At 47.0% G+C, this 21,097-nt stretch overlaps 2 protein-coding genes across 3 annotated transcripts; both read right to left on the bottom strand.

Moving 5' to 3' along the window:
• Positions 1-65: 65 nt before the first annotated feature.
• Positions 66-4,749, bottom strand: LOC311324840 (acyl-CoA dehydrogenase family member 11; the record flags this gene model as incomplete). The annotated part of the gene is made up of 14 exons (XM_084457435.1): positions 66-192; positions 278-344; positions 481-652; positions 775-882; positions 988-1,080; positions 1,173-1,313; positions 1,758-1,857; positions 1,949-2,043; positions 2,365-2,517; positions 2,693-2,835; positions 2,988-3,105; positions 3,905-4,004; positions 4,152-4,375; positions 4,483-4,749. 14 exons carry the CDS (start codon positions 4,747-4,749, stop codon positions 78-80), a joined length of 1,896 nt encoding a protein of 631 aa, XP_084313561.1. The 3' UTR covers positions 66-77.
• Positions 4,750-6,558: 1,809 nt separating this feature from the next.
• On the bottom strand, positions 6,559-20,544 carry morc2 (MORC family CW-type zinc finger 2). 2 transcript variants are annotated; one of them, XM_084457338.1, is made up of 28 exons: positions 20,429-20,544; positions 19,608-19,766; positions 16,114-16,167; positions 15,840-15,874; positions 15,676-15,744; positions 15,451-15,541; positions 15,244-15,352; positions 14,921-15,080; positions 14,699-14,810; positions 14,467-14,592; positions 14,301-14,380; positions 14,111-14,193; positions 13,862-13,947; positions 13,546-13,686; positions 12,659-12,813; positions 12,409-12,537; positions 12,117-12,222; positions 11,873-12,005; positions 11,687-11,773; positions 10,817-11,080; positions 10,466-10,714; positions 9,733-9,885; positions 9,300-9,357; positions 8,920-9,058; positions 8,620-8,790; positions 8,315-8,408; positions 7,928-8,116; positions 6,559-7,447 (listed from the first exon to the last, which is right to left on the bottom strand). In XM_084457338.1, the coding sequence occupies exons 2-28, from the start codon at positions 19,673-19,675 to the stop codon at positions 7,379-7,381; spliced, it is 3,210 nt and encodes a 1,069-aa protein (XP_084313464.1). In that variant the 5' UTR covers positions 19,676-19,766; positions 20,429-20,544; the 3' UTR covers positions 6,559-7,378. The 2 variants fall into 2 exon arrangements, with proteins under 2 accessions (XP_084313464.1, XP_084313465.1); XM_084457339.1 differs by lacking the exon at positions 9,733-9,885.
• Between the last annotated feature and the right edge of the window lie 553 nt (positions 20,545-21,097).

The raw sequence follows: 21,097 nt of genomic DNA, 5'->3' as shown, positions 1-21,097 counted from the left end.
TGATAATATAATCATGGTGTGACTGGCTCTCCCATGGATACTCAGTCAAGCTGTGATTGGCTCTCCCATCCGGATACTCAGTCTGTGACTGGCTCCTCGTACACCAGCGCAGCATCGAGAGGTGGAGTCTTGGCGTCGTAACATCCTCTGGCATCCTTGCTGACCACTGGACACAACTCCTGTTCACACCACCTAAAAGCCGCATAAATGTTACAAACACACTTCCGTATTACAAAATGGATGCATGCACACACACACTACCTGCGTATGTATTTACCGGAGAGCAGCGTAGCTGTCTGAAGGCGTAGCTCCCTCCCACGAGGCATGGTCTAGAAGCAGAGCTCCTGAAACAAACGCGTGCACAGATTTGATACATCAAGTACGATCTCTGCCATTCATACTCATGATAATAATAATAATAATCTTTATTTATAGAGCATGATGTATGCATGCGTATGTGTGTGTGGCTAGATGAACTACCCATATAGATGCGCGCCAGGCTGTATGCCAAGTCTCTAGCTGCCAGCTCCAGGTAGCTGGACGGTCTGTTGGCCGCTGCCTGTACAAACCCCCCGAGGCCAGAGAGGGCGCTGTCTACTGCTCTCACGGCCGGGGCCAGGGAGGGCACACCAGAGGCTGCCCCTAACAGGCTCTGGGGGTGGGGCAGGGGGCGGGGGTGGATGGACACAGAGTGGGGTTGCATGTGAACATTCATCTAGTAACAAAAGCATATCAAGGTATTGAGAGTGTGTAGGTTTGTGTCTGACCCCTGACCTTGGTGTGGCTGAAGTAGGCCTGAAGAACCAGTCCTGAGCTCCGAGCCACACAGCGCAGCACGTCAAGAGACAGGACATTGGTGGTACCCTCCCAGATACTCAACACCTGGGGAGGGAGAGACACCGTCAACAAAAGGTGGTCTTACTAGCATATGAGAGACCATGTCATCTCAAATCTTCACATCAAATAGACCTGTTTCAGGTGACCCACCTGTGCATCCCTGAGTATTCCTGGGAGCCCGGTGTCCTCGATGTAGCCCTGCCCCCCAAAACTTTCAAGACCCTCTGAAACCACGGTAACCGCCTGAGACAGGAGAGAGGGAGGGGGTAAAGAAATATTAACACCAATCCATTCCTCTTTCTCTACAAGGAGCACGTCTGTCTGTATGAGTGCACCTGTTTCCCAGTGTAGAGTTTGGCTACGGGTGTGAGCAAGCGAAGGAGGTGTGACTCTAGCTGGGAGGCGTGTCCAGTTTCCTCTCGGCCAATCAGACGACACACATCCATCACCAGCAGGAAAGCCCCGCGAGTCTCCACCTGCAAGGGAGACGCGAAGAAAGGAGCAGAGGGGACAGAAACAGAGGAATGATTATGAGGATTTATTATCTGTATGTTTGCAAGACATTACATTACAGTCATTTAACAGACGCTTTTATCCAAACCGACTGACAATAATTGCATTTAACGTAGGCATCTCCTTTCCATACAAGTGACTAAGAGCATTATCTAGTGCTTAAGTCAAAGTGCATGAGTAGCAAAATATAAATACAGTAGGTGCTTTAAGAGGTTTCTTGAAGACATGGGTTTTGCGACTGCGGCGCAACATGGGCAGCGAATCGGCTGTCCTGACGTCATTCCACCACTGTGAGGCCAGGACAGAAAAGACGCCGCGACTGCGTTGATCGATGTAGGAGCCTTGGGAGTGACGGGGTTGCCCTGAAGTAGTAAATGGTATTTGTGTGGAGGTTAAGATCAGCTGACCTCTAGTCTGGCCAGGGTCTGCATGTGGAGAGGGTGGTCTCTCAGCAGCTTCCCAAAGGCGGAGCGACGCTTGGCATAGTCCCGAGACAGCTGGACCACCCTGTAAGACAGACACACACACACACACCCCATCAGAACACACACTACTGACAGTGAGCGCAGCTGGAAGCGGGCAGCAGTGAGTGTCGTACCTCCTCATAGCTGCTACTGCAGAAATGCTGTTATGGATCCTGGTCACTGTCAGCATGCTGGCTATGGAGGCCACACCTCTCCCTTCATCTGACAACTGGACAGGCATGTACAAATGCTAACTGAACATTGTTAATATCAGACTAAGGCCTGATTCATAGTCGACGTAAACAACGCAAGCTCCAACATGACTCGAGAGCTTGCGTTCTGTGTTTTGTTTTGTGGAAACGCAAGGAATTGCACTATTGCTTGCGTCAAGTGACAAATTTCAGCATGACACACGCAAGGACGCAACAAGATCTTGCGTGGCCTTGCGAAGCTTCCGTTGCTTGCGTTTATCTAGTTTGCGTCGACTATGAATCCGGCCTAACATTCACCCTAGTGTTCTAGGTGAGTGTGTACGGGGTGTCTAGTTAACCCTGTGTGCAGGTAGGCCGTCTAGCAGCAGTTCGGCGGTGGGCATCTGTCTTGTGCCCAGTTTGTCCTTCAGTCTCTGGACCTCGATGCCTCTCAGTCTGCCCTCCTGATCCCGGCTCACCTCTGCATAGAACAGAGACAAACCCCTACTGCCCTGGAGAGAGGAGACACACACACACACACACACACACACATACACACACACACACACCCGGTAGAAGGGTTTGTGTGAGGGTTGAGGGGTCGGTAATCATCTACAGAGAGATGAGAGAGGAGGAGTGAAGGAGAGGAGAGAGAAGGTTTGAGGCGTGGCGGTGGGTGGGCGGGACCTGTGTGGTCGCTCCCTCCCTGTCCTGGGCTCTGGCCAGCGTGAGGGTCACGTCGGCGTCGGTGGCGGAGGTGAACCACTTGAAGCCGTGGAGCCTGTAGGAACCATCGCTCTGCGGCACGGCCACTGTCTCTGTGCCAGTCCCTAACGCAAACAAGGACGGAGAGAGAAACAGATAAACACTCGTCACCGATGGAGGCGAATAAAAAAGTAAGTGTTCTTCATCCCATCAGAATCCACTGCTGGCTGACCCCTGACCCCTCAGCGTCACTCAAGGACGGTGCTGTATGACTGACCCACGTCAGAGCCGCCCCTGCGTTCAGTCATCCACTGCCCAGACGTCCAGAACCGCTCAGGGTCACGGGAGGTCAAGCGGCTGAAGGCCTCCGCGACTGGCCGGGGAACTCCTAGAGACTACACGCACAAAAACACACACACACACACACACACGCACACACACACTCACGCACACACCAAGGTTATTATAGTTAACGAAAACTAACTAAAAAACGAAAACTAGGTGTGAAAAAACATTTTAGTTAACTGAAATAAAAATAAAAACTAGACTTTACAAAAAAACGATAACTAACTAAAACTGTATTGTGTGTTTACAAAACTAACTAAAATAAACTAAAATGATTGAGAAAATGTCCTTAGTTTTAGTCTTTTTCATTTCAAACATAAGCCTAGTATTTTGGGTGGATATGAAATCTATCCTCCATTTTATTTAGCTGTGCCCCTGCGCAGAAGTAACCTGATGTGGTCCTGATGGTTTGTTTCACACGGAGTGAAACAACGTGAGCTCACGAGATCAGGATGGTCTCACAAGGCTAGCGCAGAAGAAAAAAAAACTAAAACTAATACTGAAACTAATAAAAACTAAACTAAAACTAAGCATTTTCAAAAAATAAAAACTAAACTAAACTAGCAAACCTGCTTTGAAACTAATCAAAACTAAACTGAAATTGAAAACAAAAAGTTAAAACGATATAAAAATAAAAACTAATGAAAAAAGCAAAACTATTATAACCTTGGCACACACACACACATGCATGCAAATGCACACACACACTCACGCACACAAAAACAAACACACACGCACACACACACTCACACTCACGCACACAAAAACACACACACACATACACACACACACACAAGCCATTAATGGACTGACAACCAAAACTTCTCATTCCCTACTGTATACACGCACCTGGATGACTTTGGCAGCACCGTCCGTCATGGCAAGAGGACAGGTGTAGAGACCCGAGGAGGGAGAGTACAGGTACAGCTTACTCATCTGGTACACACGGCTGACACACACACACACACACACACACACACACACACACACGTTATGATATACAGATGTGCGTCTCCCTACAGCAGGAGTATGCCTATACAGTTGGAGCTAATGCTTGTGAGAGATGCTATGATATCAGGAGTAAGTGTGGACCCACCTCCACTCGCCATAGGCCCTCTCGTATCCAATAGCGACCAGACCCTCCTTCGCGGATAGGTCCTTCATGCGTCGCCATGCGGGGGAGGTCACTATGTGGTCGACGCGGCGACCCCAGGGGTCAAAGTGCACAAGCCGAGGAGGAGTGACCTCGCACTCGCGACCCCATCTGTCCACCTCCCTCGCCAAACTCTCTCCGAACGCGCGCAGGTCTGACAACACAGCCTGTACAGACACACACACACAAGTTATACTGAGTATGTATTCGGCCGTGTTATGTGGAGATACAGACATCATGGATGTCCCAGGCCTGACCGACCCCAGCTCCTCACCTGGTCAGGCAGGTGTCTCCTCAGGTAACCTCTCAGCAGTGCGTCCTCTAGGAAAGGGTTCTTCAGTATCGGTCTGTCTTGAAAGAACGGCCCAAGCCCGGCCCGGGAAAACACTGGATGCCCCTCTGCCTCCCAGAGGCAGTCCTCATGACTAGACTGTGCCGCCACATGTCGAACCACGCTGTCCGAACGGCCGGAAACGCCACGAAACCCGCGGCGACGGTTTCCCCATACCTGGCAATTGCCGAATAGCCGCCTCACTGACATCATCAGGAACTGGCCTGAAAGGTAAATTACCAAACATACGTTCCCAGGTGCTGTAGTGTAATAATGGCAGCACATTACTAATATAGGAGGGATGATGAAAAGCTAAATAGTAGAAACAAACTTTTGTTTTTTGTTTTCAAGACTGTTTTGTTAAAGAATATTACTGATAAGTGAAAGGTCACCATTTACAGCTGTCACCATATACAGCTGCTCAGTTCGCTGCAGTTACTCTGTCCTCAGACCTGCCCCTTTGACATAGACTGTACTATACACACCAAAGATGCTATCGATAATAATACAAATAAACAGAATAGTATATTCATAGTAATGATGATGATGATGGCAATGATCAAAATCTACTAGTCTCCAGAACAAATGCACAGATCAGTGCACTTAAGTGCAGCTTTGGCACACTTGCACCTTCCAGTGTACTCTTTCTCTTAGCAACAGCAAAATAATTAATGGCACGATTTTGATGCTTCAAAAACAGTGGTTCAGAGTGACTGCCACCCATTTCTTTCCTTTTGTCCAGCCCCAGTCAGATGGCTCTGGCATCTATGGATCGAGGACCAGTGCCTGGTTCCAACAGTTGGCCTGGTAACAAGTGCACTTGATGTGCTCTTTCAGGGCTGCCTGGATTGGAGGAATGTTCTCTAATGTTCTGGACTTCTGTGTGTAGAGCTGTTTCGTTTTTTACGTAAATTGACTAAATGTTTACCATGAACTAAATGCGTTTTCTTGAATTCTGTTCATCATAACATCAGTTTTACTGCGCATCTCGAACTTCGTTGGAAATGGCACCTTAAAATCGCACTGAAACGGACGTTTGAGATCTAACTTCTGTAGTTTGAAGTATTTCCGACGCAAACAAGCTATGAGGGTGGGACATATGTTTAGAGGAATTTGATTGGAACATTGACAAGTGGACGGGTTTTAAGAAATTTAGACAGATTCGATAGAAGGATAGCGTTGATTGACAGGTGGATGTCGTGAGATTATTGGCCTAAAATCTAAGGTACCTGTTGTCGTCATTGCACGTGACCTACCGTTTTCCAGGAAGTAAGAAATTATATACTTTGGTATAAGCTTACAACAAAAGTAGAATTTTGTAAATTTTTTGGCATACATCGTTGAATAGGTGAACACTATGACAAATTATGTGAACCAAAATGGGACAGAATGCTTTTTTCATTTCAGTGCGACTTTAGTAGCCTACACCCCATGGATGTATTAATAGAACACACTACACCCCCTGTAGGCTACATGACGCTATATGTCGCAGGGACTCATAATATGGGAGCTTATCCGATGTAAACGTTTTAACCCCAATGTTTTGCTATATGACTGTTATTGACCTGCACGTGAAGCTTAACACAAAGCTTTATTTAGTTGCAACGGATAAGCCACCTAAGAAAAACCGATTAAACAAAGTACCGCCTATTTTACAGCTATAAATACGTTTTATCAGCACATATACGCATACATTTGGCATGGAAATTTAAAAGCTAAGTTAAAAAAAAAAAAAGAATCGTCGAAAAATCTACAAAATAATCATGACTAACGTGTGTATGGACAAACAGCGCACATACCAACTTTGACTTCGGCTTTCCTTCAGAAATCAGTTTCCGTTTTCAAAATAAAAGTCACAAAACAATACAGTAACACCCTGCAAACGAAATGCGTATTTCGACCAGAATTTCATTAAAACGTGATTTCTAAATACACAGAGACCACCAAAGACGACAAGCGTGTACTAGTATGAGGAGTTATGGAAAGTTTTTATTGTTGCTCCATAAAGCATCTGTGAAAAATCTGTCAATGACAATACAAAGGCCATATCACGTGCACCTTTCCATGTAAAAAATATTGTCCATGGGCACTGAATATAATGTGAATACAGACCTTTGGGTAACTTTCAACTGAGATGGTTATTCAAAAACTAGATGAAACTATAATTAACAGCGCAGTCTAGTCACAGCAGAGTACATGGGGGCATAATCATACTGATAAAACACAGTAAATAGTTATTACAGAGTTATGTCAACTCAACTCGATTTTTTTGATCGCAGATCAGTGAATGTGAATTTTCAAACAGTTCTGAACCCCTCAACTTAATCATAGGAACAGAACCAATCCTACAGATTCAGGACGGCTCAGTTAGTCTACAGTCAATCAGGACTGGTTGGCTTTAACACTATAATACAGTTATAACATACAGTAGATATCTGAAAAGGACTAAAATAAAACATGACACTGAACCTGTCCAAACTCAGACAGCATGCAGGAAGCTAACAAAACAGACATAACAAAGATACTGCCGTTTTAACAAACTTAAAAAGTCAAAACAGAGAGAACTTCCTCTGAGGCTCAGAGGTGTGTGCACGCCACATATCGGCCACACGCTCTGTCCAGCACTGTTTCTATAACGTGCAAAAGAACAGAGAAAAGGAAAATGAGGATGGGAAATGTTTTTCAAAGCTCTGTGCAAAGAAAAAAAAAAGATACTGTATGTATATATTTAGGATAATCCAAGGCCCATGCACTTTAAGAATGTAATGTCATCTATTACGGAACTACTGAACATGTGTTTTAAAAGATCAGAATGGTATTTTTGTTAAAATGTAAAATCTCAATCTCCTTTAGTAAGGAGGTCTTCTATGTAGGCGTCTAGTTCGTCGTCTGTATTTATGTCAATGTCCTACAGGAGGGAGAGAGAGACGTTAGTTTTCATTATTTTCATTATATAAACTTGCATGTGTACAGTTTTGGAGTGTTTGCTCTTAGTGAGGGAAAATATTATTTGATCCTCTGCTGATTTTGTACTTTTGCCCACTGACAAAGAAATGATCAGTCTTTAATTTTAATGGTAGGTTTATTTTAACAGTGAGAGACAGAATAACAAACTCAAAATCCAGAAAAACACATTTCATACAAACACATATTTTGTTATTGTCTCTCACTTAAAATAAACCTACCATAAAAATTATAGACTGATCATTTCTTTGTCAGTGGGCAAACTTACAAAATCAGCAGGGGATCGGGGGATGAAATAATGATTTCCCTCACTGTATTAAATGCTGAATAGTATAGTATGTGCTATATTGTATTTATGTTTTGAATGTAATCTTTTGAAAGTAGTCAAGGCATTCTGAAAGTGGCCAGTGTGAGTTTGCATTACCTCCTGTACTTTCTGTAGCAGTGCTGCGATGTTGGTTCGTAGTTTCTGTAGTTTCTCGTGTGCTTCCTTCAGCTTGGATTCGGCACTGCTGCTCTTCTCCTCCACAGCTTTGGCCCTGGCATCCGCTCTGCTCTGGTACGAGTTACACAGCGCCTGGAGGCCCAGCTCATACTGCTGGAAATACTCCTTCTACACACACACAGACACACACACACACACACACAGACACAGACACAGACACAGACACAGACACAGACACAGACACAGACACAGACACACAATCAGATACACAAGTTCCAGTCTACTCGGTAAGATCTTCACGGGACACCGACGGAAAGAGAATCTGGACCGCTGAGGGTTGGAGTAAAGGTCAGGGGTCAGTCTCACCAGGGGGAAGGTTACTAGCTCCTCGGCCGTCATGCTGTTGACGTCATCCTTGGGGATTCGGAAGTCAGGAGGGAAGAAATACCGCAGTAGTGTCCTGAAGAGAAACCACGCGCACACACACACACCATTACATAGTTACCTGGGGGACACACTCTCAAAGTAGTAAATACCTTCTTCACCCTCCCACCTTCTAAACGCCAGACTGCATACTGACATCTGCTGCCATTTTTATCAGCAAGCCAACTTAGACCACACATCTATCCCTGTAGGGTTTACAGTGACGGTGAAATGATATCTCAGGCTACCTCATCATGGTGACCATGCCCTCGGTCACCTCTCGACTGGGTCCTGTTTGGGTGGTGTCCGGCTCCATGGGGGCCGGCCCTCCTGTCTCCGTCCCCTCCTGTGTGTCGGGGACCTGGGTGATTGGGGAAGGGGGCCGCATCAACCTCACTTCCTCACTGCCCTTAAACACCCTGCAAAAGGCACACACACACACACACACACACACACACACACACGCGGATATGAGTGAAAGAATAGATGGAATACACACACAGAAGCATGAATATGTAAAGGTATACAGATACAAGGATGCCCCTTACCAGCGGTCCTTTGGGGTGGATCTGGGAACGTAGTCAAACTTCACCTTCCAACGGACCTTCTGCTTGTTGTTCTCCACGGCAACCACTCTGCCGGTGTACCACTCCTTATTGACACGCACCTCCACCAGCAAGCCTTTGTCTACAACAGAGTGAGTAGAGGATTCAACACGATCTCAATGGCATTACAGTGAATTTGAACATTTACTAGACAAATAAACAAAATAGTCCCATCCCACCCACCCACCCACCCACCCACCCACCCACCCACCCACCCATCCACCCATCCACCCATCCACCCATCCATCCATCCATCCATCCATCCATCCATCCATCCACCCATCCATCCATCCACCCCAGCCAGAGTGAAGGCCCCATCTCACCTTTCTGAGAATTTGTGAAGTCCTTCTCTGGGTCATCCCCTGCAGCAACTTCAGCTACCTGAAGACAGACACACAAAGATCAGTCAATACAAACACGCCGGCATCACATGGACACACCGCTGGACACCCTCTGGACCACCACCAGTGGGCAGGAAGAGACCGAACCCATTTAAGTAGGACGAAAAGAAGGAAGCCAATGGCCATAGAGGTGAGATGGGAAAGAAGAACAGGAAATGTTTTGATTAGAGAAGAAATACGGGGGGGAGCACAATCCACTTAAAGAAGAGCTGGGAGAAAAGGAAATCCATGCGTGAGTCGGTTGAGGAAATGCTCTCGCTTTAATCGCAGCTGATTCGCGAGTGTCTCCAGATTGATGGTTAGGTTAGTGGAGTCGATGTCAGTATATGGTGAGGGTTCAGGGCAATGTATGTACCTTGGCTTTAGACCCGGTCTGTGTTGTGGGGGTGGGCTTAGTGGTTGCAGAGGGGGTATCTTTGGGCGCGTGTGGTGCCGCTGCGGGGGGAGGCTGAGCTGTTGCCACGGCCCTCTTCTCAGGCTGCGTGGGTTTCACAGGGGGCGTGGCAGCCTGGAAGTGGTCAACAGTATGGTCAGGCTCTGATGAGGCATTTCTGGGCCCCCTCACCCGAGGAAGACCTTCTGTGTGTGTCGGCGGTGGCCCTGTAGCCTTCTCTTCATCTCTCCATTCTCTTTTTATAAGACGGTGAATGCAACTACAAATACAAACTTAATTTGTTTTGTTTTTCTTCTGAAATGCGAAAACTAAAAAATTTTAATAATTTAAATTAAACCTACTGAAAAGTCTCTCTACATACTGTGTGTGTGTGTGAAGCTTTTCTTGTCAGCTTGAAATTATCCCAAACTTTGGACACTTTGTTTCTCCCCGCACCATTTTGTCTCTCTCTCCATTTTGTAATCCGCGCCACCAAATCCCATCTTCTTAACGTCACGTGTCCACAGCGGAAACGCGTTGTGCGTCAGATAATCATCCGTGTGAAACGCAGCGAGCTGTATATAGTTAGCCTACATGGACAAAACGACGCTTCGATGCGATGATTTTTGGTAATCGCGTTGCTCAAGTTCCTCGAGGAATTGTTTCAGCCCTACTCCCCTGTAAACTCCGCAAGTAAGTGTGTGTGTGTGTTTACCTCTGTCACTTTGCCCCGCTTGGGGGGAGGAGCCTTCTCCACAGCCTTGCCACGGTTCCCCACTACAGCAGCAGCAGCCTTCTTGGATTTCTTAGGCTGCGGCTCCTCCTCCTCACTCTCCTCTTCACTGTTCTCCTCATCCTCTTCCTCCTCCTCCTCTTCCTCACTCTCCTCCTGCTCTACTATGATTCTCTTGCGTTGGCTGCCGGCAGGTGTGGTGGCTTTGGCAGGAGAAGACTTAGCTGGAGTCTAAGTAGAGAGCATAGATATCATTGTTCCAGCGTAGACACGCTTAAAGAACTAGATTCAATTAAAAACCCAAAGCAACCCCCCCCCCCCCCGCAGACTTACCCGAGTGCTGCGGCTGGGTGGGGGGGCTTTGGCGGGGGTTTTGGCAGGGGCTTTGGGGGCGGGCTTCGCTGCAGGGGGCGGGGGCTTCGCTGCAGTTCTGGTCCTGGACTGGTCAACTTTGGGGGCAGGCGGCGGCGTGGCCGGGGTGCGCGTGGCGGGGGAGCGAGCGGCGGGGGACGTCGACACGCTGGGAGGATTCTTGAGGTGAGCGGGGAGCGGGGGGGAGCGGGGGCGAGTCAACACGCGCTCTGATGACCTGGTGGCCTTGGAGACAGAGACCAGGAGACACCGCGTATTAGAATATCAGGAGACAGTCGGGCACGCCCGCCCGCGAGTGAACATATACCTGTACATTAGGGCTGCACGATTATGACAAAAGATAATAATTGCGATTATTTGCTTCAAAATGGTAAGTGCGATTAATATTTGCGATTAATATTTAATAGCCTATATAATATATATAATAACCAAAATGCTCGCAAATCACGGACGTTGATCCCTTTCTTGCTACTAACTCACTGACCTCGTTTTCGCTCATTTTTTCACTACTCACAGCTGCAGGTACTCGTGACACTTGTCTTGACCTACTGCTATCTGTCTTCTCAGTGAAATTGCTGCGCACAGCGCACTCAGCGGGAACGCATGTGATTGGTCAGACAGCATAAGCGCCTGTGATTCGTCCGTGTAGTCCTAGCACACTCAATTCAAAATTATTTATCACATTAATTGCAGCCTTTTGCGATTAGTTAATCGCGGAGGTCATAATCGTGATTTCGATTAAGTCACGATTAATTGTGCAGCACTACTGTACATGTGTGTATGGAAGTAGATTACAGTGTTGATGGAGACCTAGGGAGAGTGAGTGTGTACCTGTGGGGAGCCCTCTGACGTTGGTCTCAGGCTGACATCCATTGGTAACTTCTTCACATCGGCTAAGGATCTGACTGTGCTAGTTTTCTGTCGAGGACCAACACAAAGCCAGCAGAGTGAGGAGGGAGCAGATTCACATATACACGCTCACATAGAACCATCGTCTGTGTGTGTGTGTGTGTGTACCTGCAGGGCCTGTAGTTTCTCCTGCTGCTGTTTGATCTTCTCTGTGATTTCTCTCTGCTTCTCCTCGGCCGTCTGCACCACCTTCCTGAGGACCCCGCACGGCCAGTTCTGCTTCTGCTCCGACGCGTCGCACCTGCAACACAACAACACACACACACACGCGTTGTAACACAAACACACAGGCGCATGCGCGCGAGAGAGAGAGCGAGAGAGAGACTGTGTGTGTGTGTATGTGTGTGTGTACCTGTCCTGGGTGCTGTCTGGGTTCATCAGACACACCCAGCTGTCTGGGTAGCGTTTATCCACAGCGTCCATCTGGAAGGGCAGCGTCCTCCACTTTAAACACTTATCTAGACAGAGGAGAGGACGAGATTGATCAGTCTGTGCAAGCACACATGAAGTGTGTGTGTCTCTGTCTTTGTGTGTACATGGTGTGTGTGTGTCTCTGTCTTTGTGTGTACATGAAGTGTGTGTGTCTCTGTCTTTGTGTGTACATGAAGTGTGCGTCTCTGTCTTTGTGTGTGCAGGTGACCTACCACACTGTATGGTGAGCGGAATCTCCATGGCACGGCGTCGCTTGTAGCGCTGCTCAGAAGAGGGTGGTAGTGACCAGCTGGCAGACAGGTACCCAAACTCATCCCAGAACTTCAAAATGCCCTTTTGAGCTAAAACACACACACATACACACACATTGCATTGGACCAGTGGTTATGCGAGTGGTGCTTGTACTACTTTAACTACTTTAAACTTTCTGTGCGAATGAGTGTGTGTGTGTGTGTGTCTCACCAATGTTGCTGTCCTTCCAGTACTGGGCTAAATGCTCTCCCATTGCTTTGAGAAGATGCCTGTACTCTTTAGCGTCTGCGAAGTCCTGTTTGTTGTGCGTGGGCTCCAGAACCAGGTAGGGAACATCTACGACACCCACCACGCCCCCGCACGCCCTGAAAAACACACAGTCACACACACACACCAGCCAACAAGAGCTTGATCACCCGAGCCTGATATCAGACAGAATTGGTCAGCTTGTTACACTCCGTTGAGAACTTCACTCTGACATTGCTTCCGCTCTATCCGATTTCCATGGGGGAGGGAGATTCGATTGTAATGTCATTGCTGATGCAAAGAAGATAGAAAAAGAAGAAACCACACACTCAGGTCAAGATGCAAAAGGGCAACGTTTCGGCCGTAGCCTTTGTCTTGTATGTTGACAAGATTGTGACAAAGGCTACGGCTGAAACGTTGTCGACTAAACTCTTTTGCATCTTGACCTGAGGGTGCGGTGTCTTCTTTTTCTATACTAGTCTATTTCCTGCTACCAGCACCTCTTTGAATATTCCTGGTGTGCGGTTTCTTGTCTTTACTTTCTTTCTACTACCAATTGTTCTCCTCTCAAGTAATCTGAGTTACCAGAAGCTCTCGCTGCGGCACCTATCAAGTCGCACTTGACCATGGCATTAGTCCCGCCCTCAGCGCGGCGAGTTCGAACCTCTGGACCCAGGCTATGATCACCCAGCGTATCCATGTATCCAAACGATTCCCGAGCGTGGCACCGCTGCTGCTCACCGCTCCCCCAGGGGATGGGTCAAATGTGGAGAACACATTTCACACACTCACGTGTGTGACAATCATTGGGACTTTAACCTTTATCCGTGTGAAACGCATGTCTCACTCACATGCCTCCCTCCAGCTGAGGACCCGTCTTCTCGTACATCTTGATGAGACGAGAGCAGTTGTACACAAACATGCCGTCCAGGTCCCTGTGCTCGATGTTCACTCCGAAGATGAAGTTCAGCTCCTTGGGCTCCCTCAGGGCCCTGAGGCGGAGGACGCAAGAAAGAGAGCATGACGAGGGCTCTGATGCAACATTTCACTTGTCATGGTGCCAGCCACTATGATCCCAGTAAGAAAATATTAGTCTAAAAACAAACTTTTTTTTTTTTTTTTTTTCTTTACCTGAAGGTTAAAATTCTGATAAGTTTAATAACTGACCTCTGTTTCGACTCCTGTATCTTCCTCTTCATGTCTGCATCTCTACGCAGCATCATGGCCGAGTCTTGGGCCTTCCTCAATGCAGCCTGCAGGAGAGAGGCACCGTGGCAGGTTCACTATGTAACTTCGTTGGATTTTTTGGGGGGGATTTGCCCAACTATACATTTTTGGAAAGGGTATTGTTCGTTCATAATATAACAGTAATGCTATGATATACACATATGGAACTAGTCATGAGGGTAGCCTCACCCGCGCATCCTTCGACAGGTCACCTCCCAATTTGTCTTCCAAAGCCAAACTCTTGCTCTCTGCCTCACGAGCCTTCTCTTCCGCTGAAAAACACACACACATTATCCAGCTACGCAAGTAGAAGAAGAAATAATAGATAGCTTAACATGTAAATGGGTTGTAAGCGAGTAATGCAAGCTGCTGAACTCACCGATCTTAGCAAGGTGATCTGCCTTCTTCACTTCCTGCTCTGCGCGGGTTTTGAAGCGAGTCGACGTGTACTTGTACATCCTAACAGACGGACATTATATATTATTATACACTACAAAGCACTAACAGAACCAACATGGCTGTAACATGGCAGGGAGGTTTGTAACCTGGGTTTGTAGAGACAGCAGGACAGTCTTTTGGTCCTGACTTTATGTCCCTGGATGAAGATCCTCATACGCGGGTCGATGTACAGCACAGCGGCGTAAGCTCGGAACGACCTGCGCTCTGGCTTCCTGCGGGGAGGGGAGTGGATGTTGTCACCGCGCGCATATACCGGTGATCGCATTCGCAACCGGCTCAGACTTGTTTTTGAGCGGCAGGCCTGGCTAGTGGACTCACACTCCCTCAGCAGGGGTCCCAGCCATCAGGATGTCCTGGTGGTCTGTCTCCACATCCAGCTCTGGTTCTCTGGTGTCCATCAGCTTCAGGTTGTAGATGATCACCAGAGTACCTACACACACACACACACCTAGTTAACACAGGTGCAATGAGCTCATGCAGACCGCTCTCTCTCTCTCTGTCACACACACACACACACACACACACTCAACAGCCACTCACCACTGCTGCCCTCTATCTTGTTGAACTGCTCCATCAGCTGCTGTTCATTTTTAAAAGGTGAGTATTTGTAAATGAGCTCAGTCTCAATGGCAAACTTCTCATCGTCGGCAGAGATTGGCTTCCTGGTCTTCAGGTCCCAGGTGGGGAGGGGAACGATCACCTGGCAACGGACACAATCACACAGCCAGCTTGTGACAGGCTCAGTATAATTGAGATTCGTTCAATCATTTCAGACCTCAGCGCTTGGGGGTGTATTTGGGATTAAGCGAAAACACTGCATCAGCTCGTCTAGCCCTTAAAACCCCAGACCTGACGCCCGTTACCTCATCCAGCCCCTCCTCCTCGTGGAATGTTCTGGACAGGAACAGGCAGGAGAGCGTGTTGCACTTCTTAGTGAACAGAATGAAGTCCTTTCCGATTCGCATCGAACCCCTAGAGAGCACACATTCACAAACACAAAGGGCATGCCCACAAATCTCTTGGAAGGACACGGTCCATTAAGGTCTGAGATTTTCAAAATAGGGGCTTACGATTTGAGTCCGTTGCCATACTGGCCGATGTGCGTGGACTCCGGGAACCGCTTATTGGACTTTCCGAACTGGATCACGTGAGTTGCCTCACCTGAAAGAGCGGTGGAGGGATGCAGTTTTAGTCAAGTGGATTAACCCGAACGGACGTGGAACCAGTATGTCTCTTCGTTAGACTTATCAGTATACTTGTCATGTACTGTATGAGTGTGTGACTACGGCACTCACCGGGGTCCATTCCCGTCCCGTCGTCTAGGAAACAGAGCATGTAGCCTCCCCGCAGGTCTTGCTTCTTCTCTGCCCGGTCAGGAGGAAATGAGAGAGACGCGTGTAACAACAGAATAGGAGACGCGGCTGTGATCCTGTGTTTGTGTGTGACCTACATACTGTACCTGTGTAGATGTCAATTCGAGTAGCATCGGCATCCCTGTAAGACAAACAATTAAAAGCTCATTGGTACCTGACTTTTAATGGGATATCTCAAGACCTGATCAAGGAAGAGACGATGTGCGTTTGCGATGGTCAAAAACATGCAGAAGGCTCAGGAGATTGATTCACATATCACTTGTCCTCCTGAATAACATGATGTGCAGATCAGTCAAGCTGCCCAACTGCCTCAAGCTGCTTGCATGTTCCCTTACGTTCAGAATATTGATAAATAAGTACCTGGAGTTATCCACAAGCTCAGCCAGCGCTCCGAACAGGAACTCGTGGGTCGTCCTGGAGACAAACAAACAACCAGTTTGTTTCAAATACTTTATCAGAGGCCCTGTTCACACCTGGTAATAGAATCACCCAATATGCATGTTAATGCCAGGTGTGAACAGGGCCAGAGTGATTAGACAGACAGTGTGAAGTACTTAGGGCTGCCCCCTGAAAGTCGGCGCGTCGAATCATCAGTCGGAGCCCCCCAAGTCAACTGAGATTCTTTAAGTCGAGCAGTCGTTTTCTGCTCCACTGTCAAGATGCGCTGGTGGGCTAAGACCACTCACCTGCCTTGTGATTTCTATAGGACAGGCCAATCATTGGTTTTAGACCTAGGCTATTACCGTAGCTATTTGTTGTGCTGTAAAATGAGTTAAGACTGATATAGCAGAGGGAAGGGAAGGAACCCCTCTAACCTCTGCTATGCGTCTAGCCTTGCCTACTGTACACCAGCAATCACGTGCATTGCCCAAATGGGATATCACAACACACTGCTTTCCTGGATCAATCTTTTTTTCATTAACCAAGATATCCAATGGTAAAAATAGTTTTTTCCATCGACAGTTTGCGCTCTAACGTCTGCGAAAATGCTTTAGTGACAGCCGAAACATTTCCTTGTTGACTGCTGCCCAACGTATGAGCCTTATTCGCACAAGCTTTCAAATGCGCAGTTGAGGAGAGGATCGTCAAATTGCCCAACCCTAATGTACGCTATGGGAAACACTGCATAAAAACATGGGGGCATCTGAAGTAGATGGATAATGTGGGCTAGATGATTAATGTTTAGCAACTAAAATAGGCATTTTTAATTGTGCTGCCTGCGAGTTTGAGTTTAAAGTTTCACAGCTGTCCCGACTCCGGCGGTCTCCCCTCAGCCTAGACATATGGGGGGGGGGGGGGGAGGAGCAACGATTCGTCTAATCTCTGGTTGGAACAGGCGAATATGATTCGACTCACAAAATTCAGAGTCGGGTACAGACCTAGAAGTGCTTGTACTTTTTATTTTTTAACCTTTATAGAGGAACAGGGCTGTGGATATGTGGATTGAGGCCTGGGTTACACAACGTCAGGATGAGAATGAAACAAGAACGACCTCCAGGTTACACAAGCGTTAAGTTTGCAGATGACACCACCCTCATCGGTATCATCTCCAAGGGCGACGAATCCGCCTACAGGTGGGAGATCGACCAGCTGCTGTCCTGGTGCGGCCAAAACAATCTGGAGCTCAACGCTCTCAAGACAGTGGCAATGATTGAAAAAGAATCAAGCCTCCCCAATCACACTGAAGGACACCCCAGTGACCACTGTTGACTCCTTCCGCTTCCGGGGCACACCATCTCTCAGGACCCTCACCAAAAAAGCACAGCAGAGGACGTACTTCCTGAGGCAGCTGAAGACATTCAACATGCCAAAGGCAATGATGGTACTCTTCTACACCATCGAGTCCATCCTCACCTCTTCCATCCCTGTCTGGTTCTCAGCCACAACAGACAAAGACAAGACTGCAGCGCATCATCCGCTCCGCTGAGAGGGTGATCGGCTGTAGACTGTCATCCCTACAGGACCTGCACGCCTCCAGGGTCCTAAAACGGGCCAATAAGATCGTGGCCGACCCCTCCCATCCCGGTCACGGTCTCTTTGACCCACTCCCCTCTGGCAGGAGACTGTGGTCTGGACCGGGTCCACGCGCCACATAAACAGCTTCTTTCCTACGGCCATCAGACTCATCAAAGACTTGTGTGTGTCCCCCACACACACTGACTTGAACACAACCTCTGATTGTTCCACATACCTCAACACATTGCACACACTGTATATAACACTGCTCATCCACCACGCTGCACTATACACTCTGCCCTCTCACAGCACACACACTCACCACTCCATTTTGTGTATAGTATGTATATTGCATTTGTGCCTCCTCCTATTTTTTTTGTATATCGTAATTTGCACATTGAACTGTATTTTGTTTGCAGTTTTTTGTACTGCTTTGCACTGTCATGTCTTTGCACTGTCCTTTCCTGTCCTGCAACCTGTCCCATGTCCTATATCTGCACCAATGTATGCCTTAACCCTAGTCAAATTCCTAGTATGTGTGAACCATATACATGGCTAATAAGCAGAACTTGAATCGGGTCGTCTCTTGCCTCTGACAGCTTGGCTGGATGTATTATGATATGATAGTGGATTTTTTCAGATATCCTTTCACTAGCCGGGTATGGGAGATGCCTCTCCAGAGGTTGCAGAGAGAATTTGTTTGTCCCACACATGGGCTTTTCAGTCTTTGTTTTATAGTGTCTGTCTGATATATCCGGGAAAGACAAAGACGGCCAGAACCAGTTGGTTAACATTAGGATGACTGCCTAGGTTGCCTGACAAGGAGCGGCAGTGCCGTCAGAGCACTCTTTCTCTGGACGGCCGCAAGCGCTCTCACCTTTAGGGAACATTTGAAGAATTAGAAAGCTCTATGTGGACACACGCCCTTAAGCCTCAGTTATACTCGCAAACAGATCCGCGTTCGCAGACAGCTCCAGACCCATTGGGGTTCTGTTTATTCTATTTGTGTAGTCTGCTTGGAGGACGCGGCGGTTGGTGCTCATTGCGTAGGCGCGGACTAGTATGCGGGGTCACAAAACACGGGATACCCACGTGGATGTCCGCATGGAGCTGACGCATACGCCCTCCGATGACGAAATTTACGTTGCGCGGACCCTCGCTTACACGCAGATCCGGAAAGTATAACCAGGGTAAACCTGGTTTTCATTCCTCTCGCATACCTCATTTGAGTGCCCCTGGGCCTGATTGCAGACCAGAGACAGTTACAGTTAACTGGCAGCAGAACTGTTGGGCTTGTGGTCAAATGTTGGGGTCTTGTTTCTGAGTGAAAAGGGCCGCTCGGTCACATCCAATTATCTCCAGTAATTCATATTCAGAGTAATATTCGTGAGCAGTTCTTGTTCATAGTGTTCCTCTCAGACTCTGGTACGGCCTCTTTGGTCCTCTCCGTCACTGAGTGTCAAATGGTCTCTATGATCTCATCATTGATTAGTAAAAATAATTCTACTTAGTTCTTCTGTTCCTCATTCATGCAACCTTTTTCGATATTGTGCATGTTTCAGTCCCATAACAGAAGGACAAACAGACACAGTAGCACATTGTTGCCTAAGTCAACATTATTCTCCCACAGGCCTTCCTGGCCTTGAAAATAGTGTAATCTGGGGAGTCAGGCACCAAAACATAATTCGAGCTAGGGGAAGTGTGTATGTGGTATGTTGATATTAGTGCTGTTGAACTGAGGTATTTGCTGAAATATATACGCATAAAAACACACTATTGTAAGAGAGACGTCGTGGCACGCAAGCTATACAATCAGTGTGTAGTTCAGTGCATTGAGCTTGCTTGGTCTAGAAATGTGTGCTCATGTTTTTGTTTCTCTGACAATATACTATACTTACGAGTTGGTGTGGAGATACTCAAAGGTAAGCTGAGCTCTGTTCAGGTTGCTGTAGACTGAGTAGGCCATGGCCTCTCACAAGCTGCTTCCTGTTCACTTCCTGGTCTTCTTAAATTACTCTCAGTCCAGTGATGCCCGCAAAGCTCTTTTCAAAAGTAACCTACAATCACAACAGTACAGTATTATATAAGGTATACACCAAAGGCTAACTAGCAACCTCGAACTAGAAAAATAGTAGACAATGAAGGTCTTAGCTATGTGTTACTTTCTTATCAGTAAACCTGGTCTCTAGTGCACAGGACCCCGCTGTAGAACTGGCTGAACCCCCACTCTCACGTGGGAGGCCCTGCTAATCTAGCTAGTCATTTATCTGGAGCATGATTCAAGAAGTCTCGTTAATGGTAGCTAGCAAAATATCCCACTGGTTTTAATGCACTCTAGATATGTATGCGAACCAATAAAGATACTGTACACGGTTTGATGTTCGCAATATCTAGTCTAGCTTCGATAGTCGTGTAACGTGAATGACTTCATTCTCTAATTCCTCCACACCCACATCAAGCATCTGTAAGATGGCTAAATTCGCTTCCAAGCGTTAGCTAACGGTGTCTAGTTGGGTTAACGTTAGATAACACCGAAATAACCATTAACGTGTATCTATATTAACGCTAATCCTATTTTGCAAACCATTTCTTAAGTCAAGATACTTGTGATGACTCCAGGTCTGTAAAAAAACATCCGTCGACGAAGAGTGTAGTGTAATGATTCAACGTTGCTAACTAGCTAGTTAGCTAGCTAGCTATCTTTTCCAAACATTCGTACCATCAGCTCCGCAGCAGGCCGCGAAAATCCAGTCTCTCTACTTCCTTCAGTTTTGTTCCTGGGACTACAGCCGCCCGCGCCAGTGAGGATTTAATGATTTTCAAAATAAAAGTCCTGGAAAAATCTGTAATTTCTCTTCGAGCTCTCGACAGTAAACATACCACGTATTTCGAGCGATGCAGTAGTGACAGGTCCGTTTGTGTGTGTGTGTTTGTCCGTGGGTAGCATGATATTTAGACCAATCAGGAGTCGCCAATACCATGGCAAACCAGCACTAGAGAGCAGGCATGAGGAGATCATGGCTTGTAAATATGCTAAAGTAAAACCTCACCATATCTTTTTTTTTTTTTTAACATGAAGGTATGAAAACTATAAGATCTACATATAACAAAAAAAACTATTAAGGCCGTGAAACTGTGCTCCCAATTTAATGTTTTCATTTAAGTTAATTTCTTTTATTTTTTTGTTAACCCCTGGCATGTCTTTTGTTTCTGAGTATTACTGAATTATTCAACTAACGTTACTAATGTTATTAGTATATTTATTATTATTATTATTACCTCCGCCCCAGCAACAGCGCAGGGTGAGAGTAATGTATTCAGTGGCGTGTGTGCGAGTATCTGTGCGTGCGCTTGTCTGTTAGCAGGATTATGCAAAAACTACTGGACA

This window comes from Borostomias antarcticus, assembly GCF_949987555.1.
Source record: "Borostomias antarcticus genome assembly, chromosome: 23".
In the NCBI taxonomy this organism is placed as follows: Eukaryota; Metazoa; Chordata; class Actinopteri; order Stomiiformes; family Stomiidae; genus Borostomias; species Borostomias antarcticus.
The sequence above is the reverse complement of the archived record's forward strand: the minus strand, read 5'-3'. Positions and strand labels throughout refer to the sequence as shown.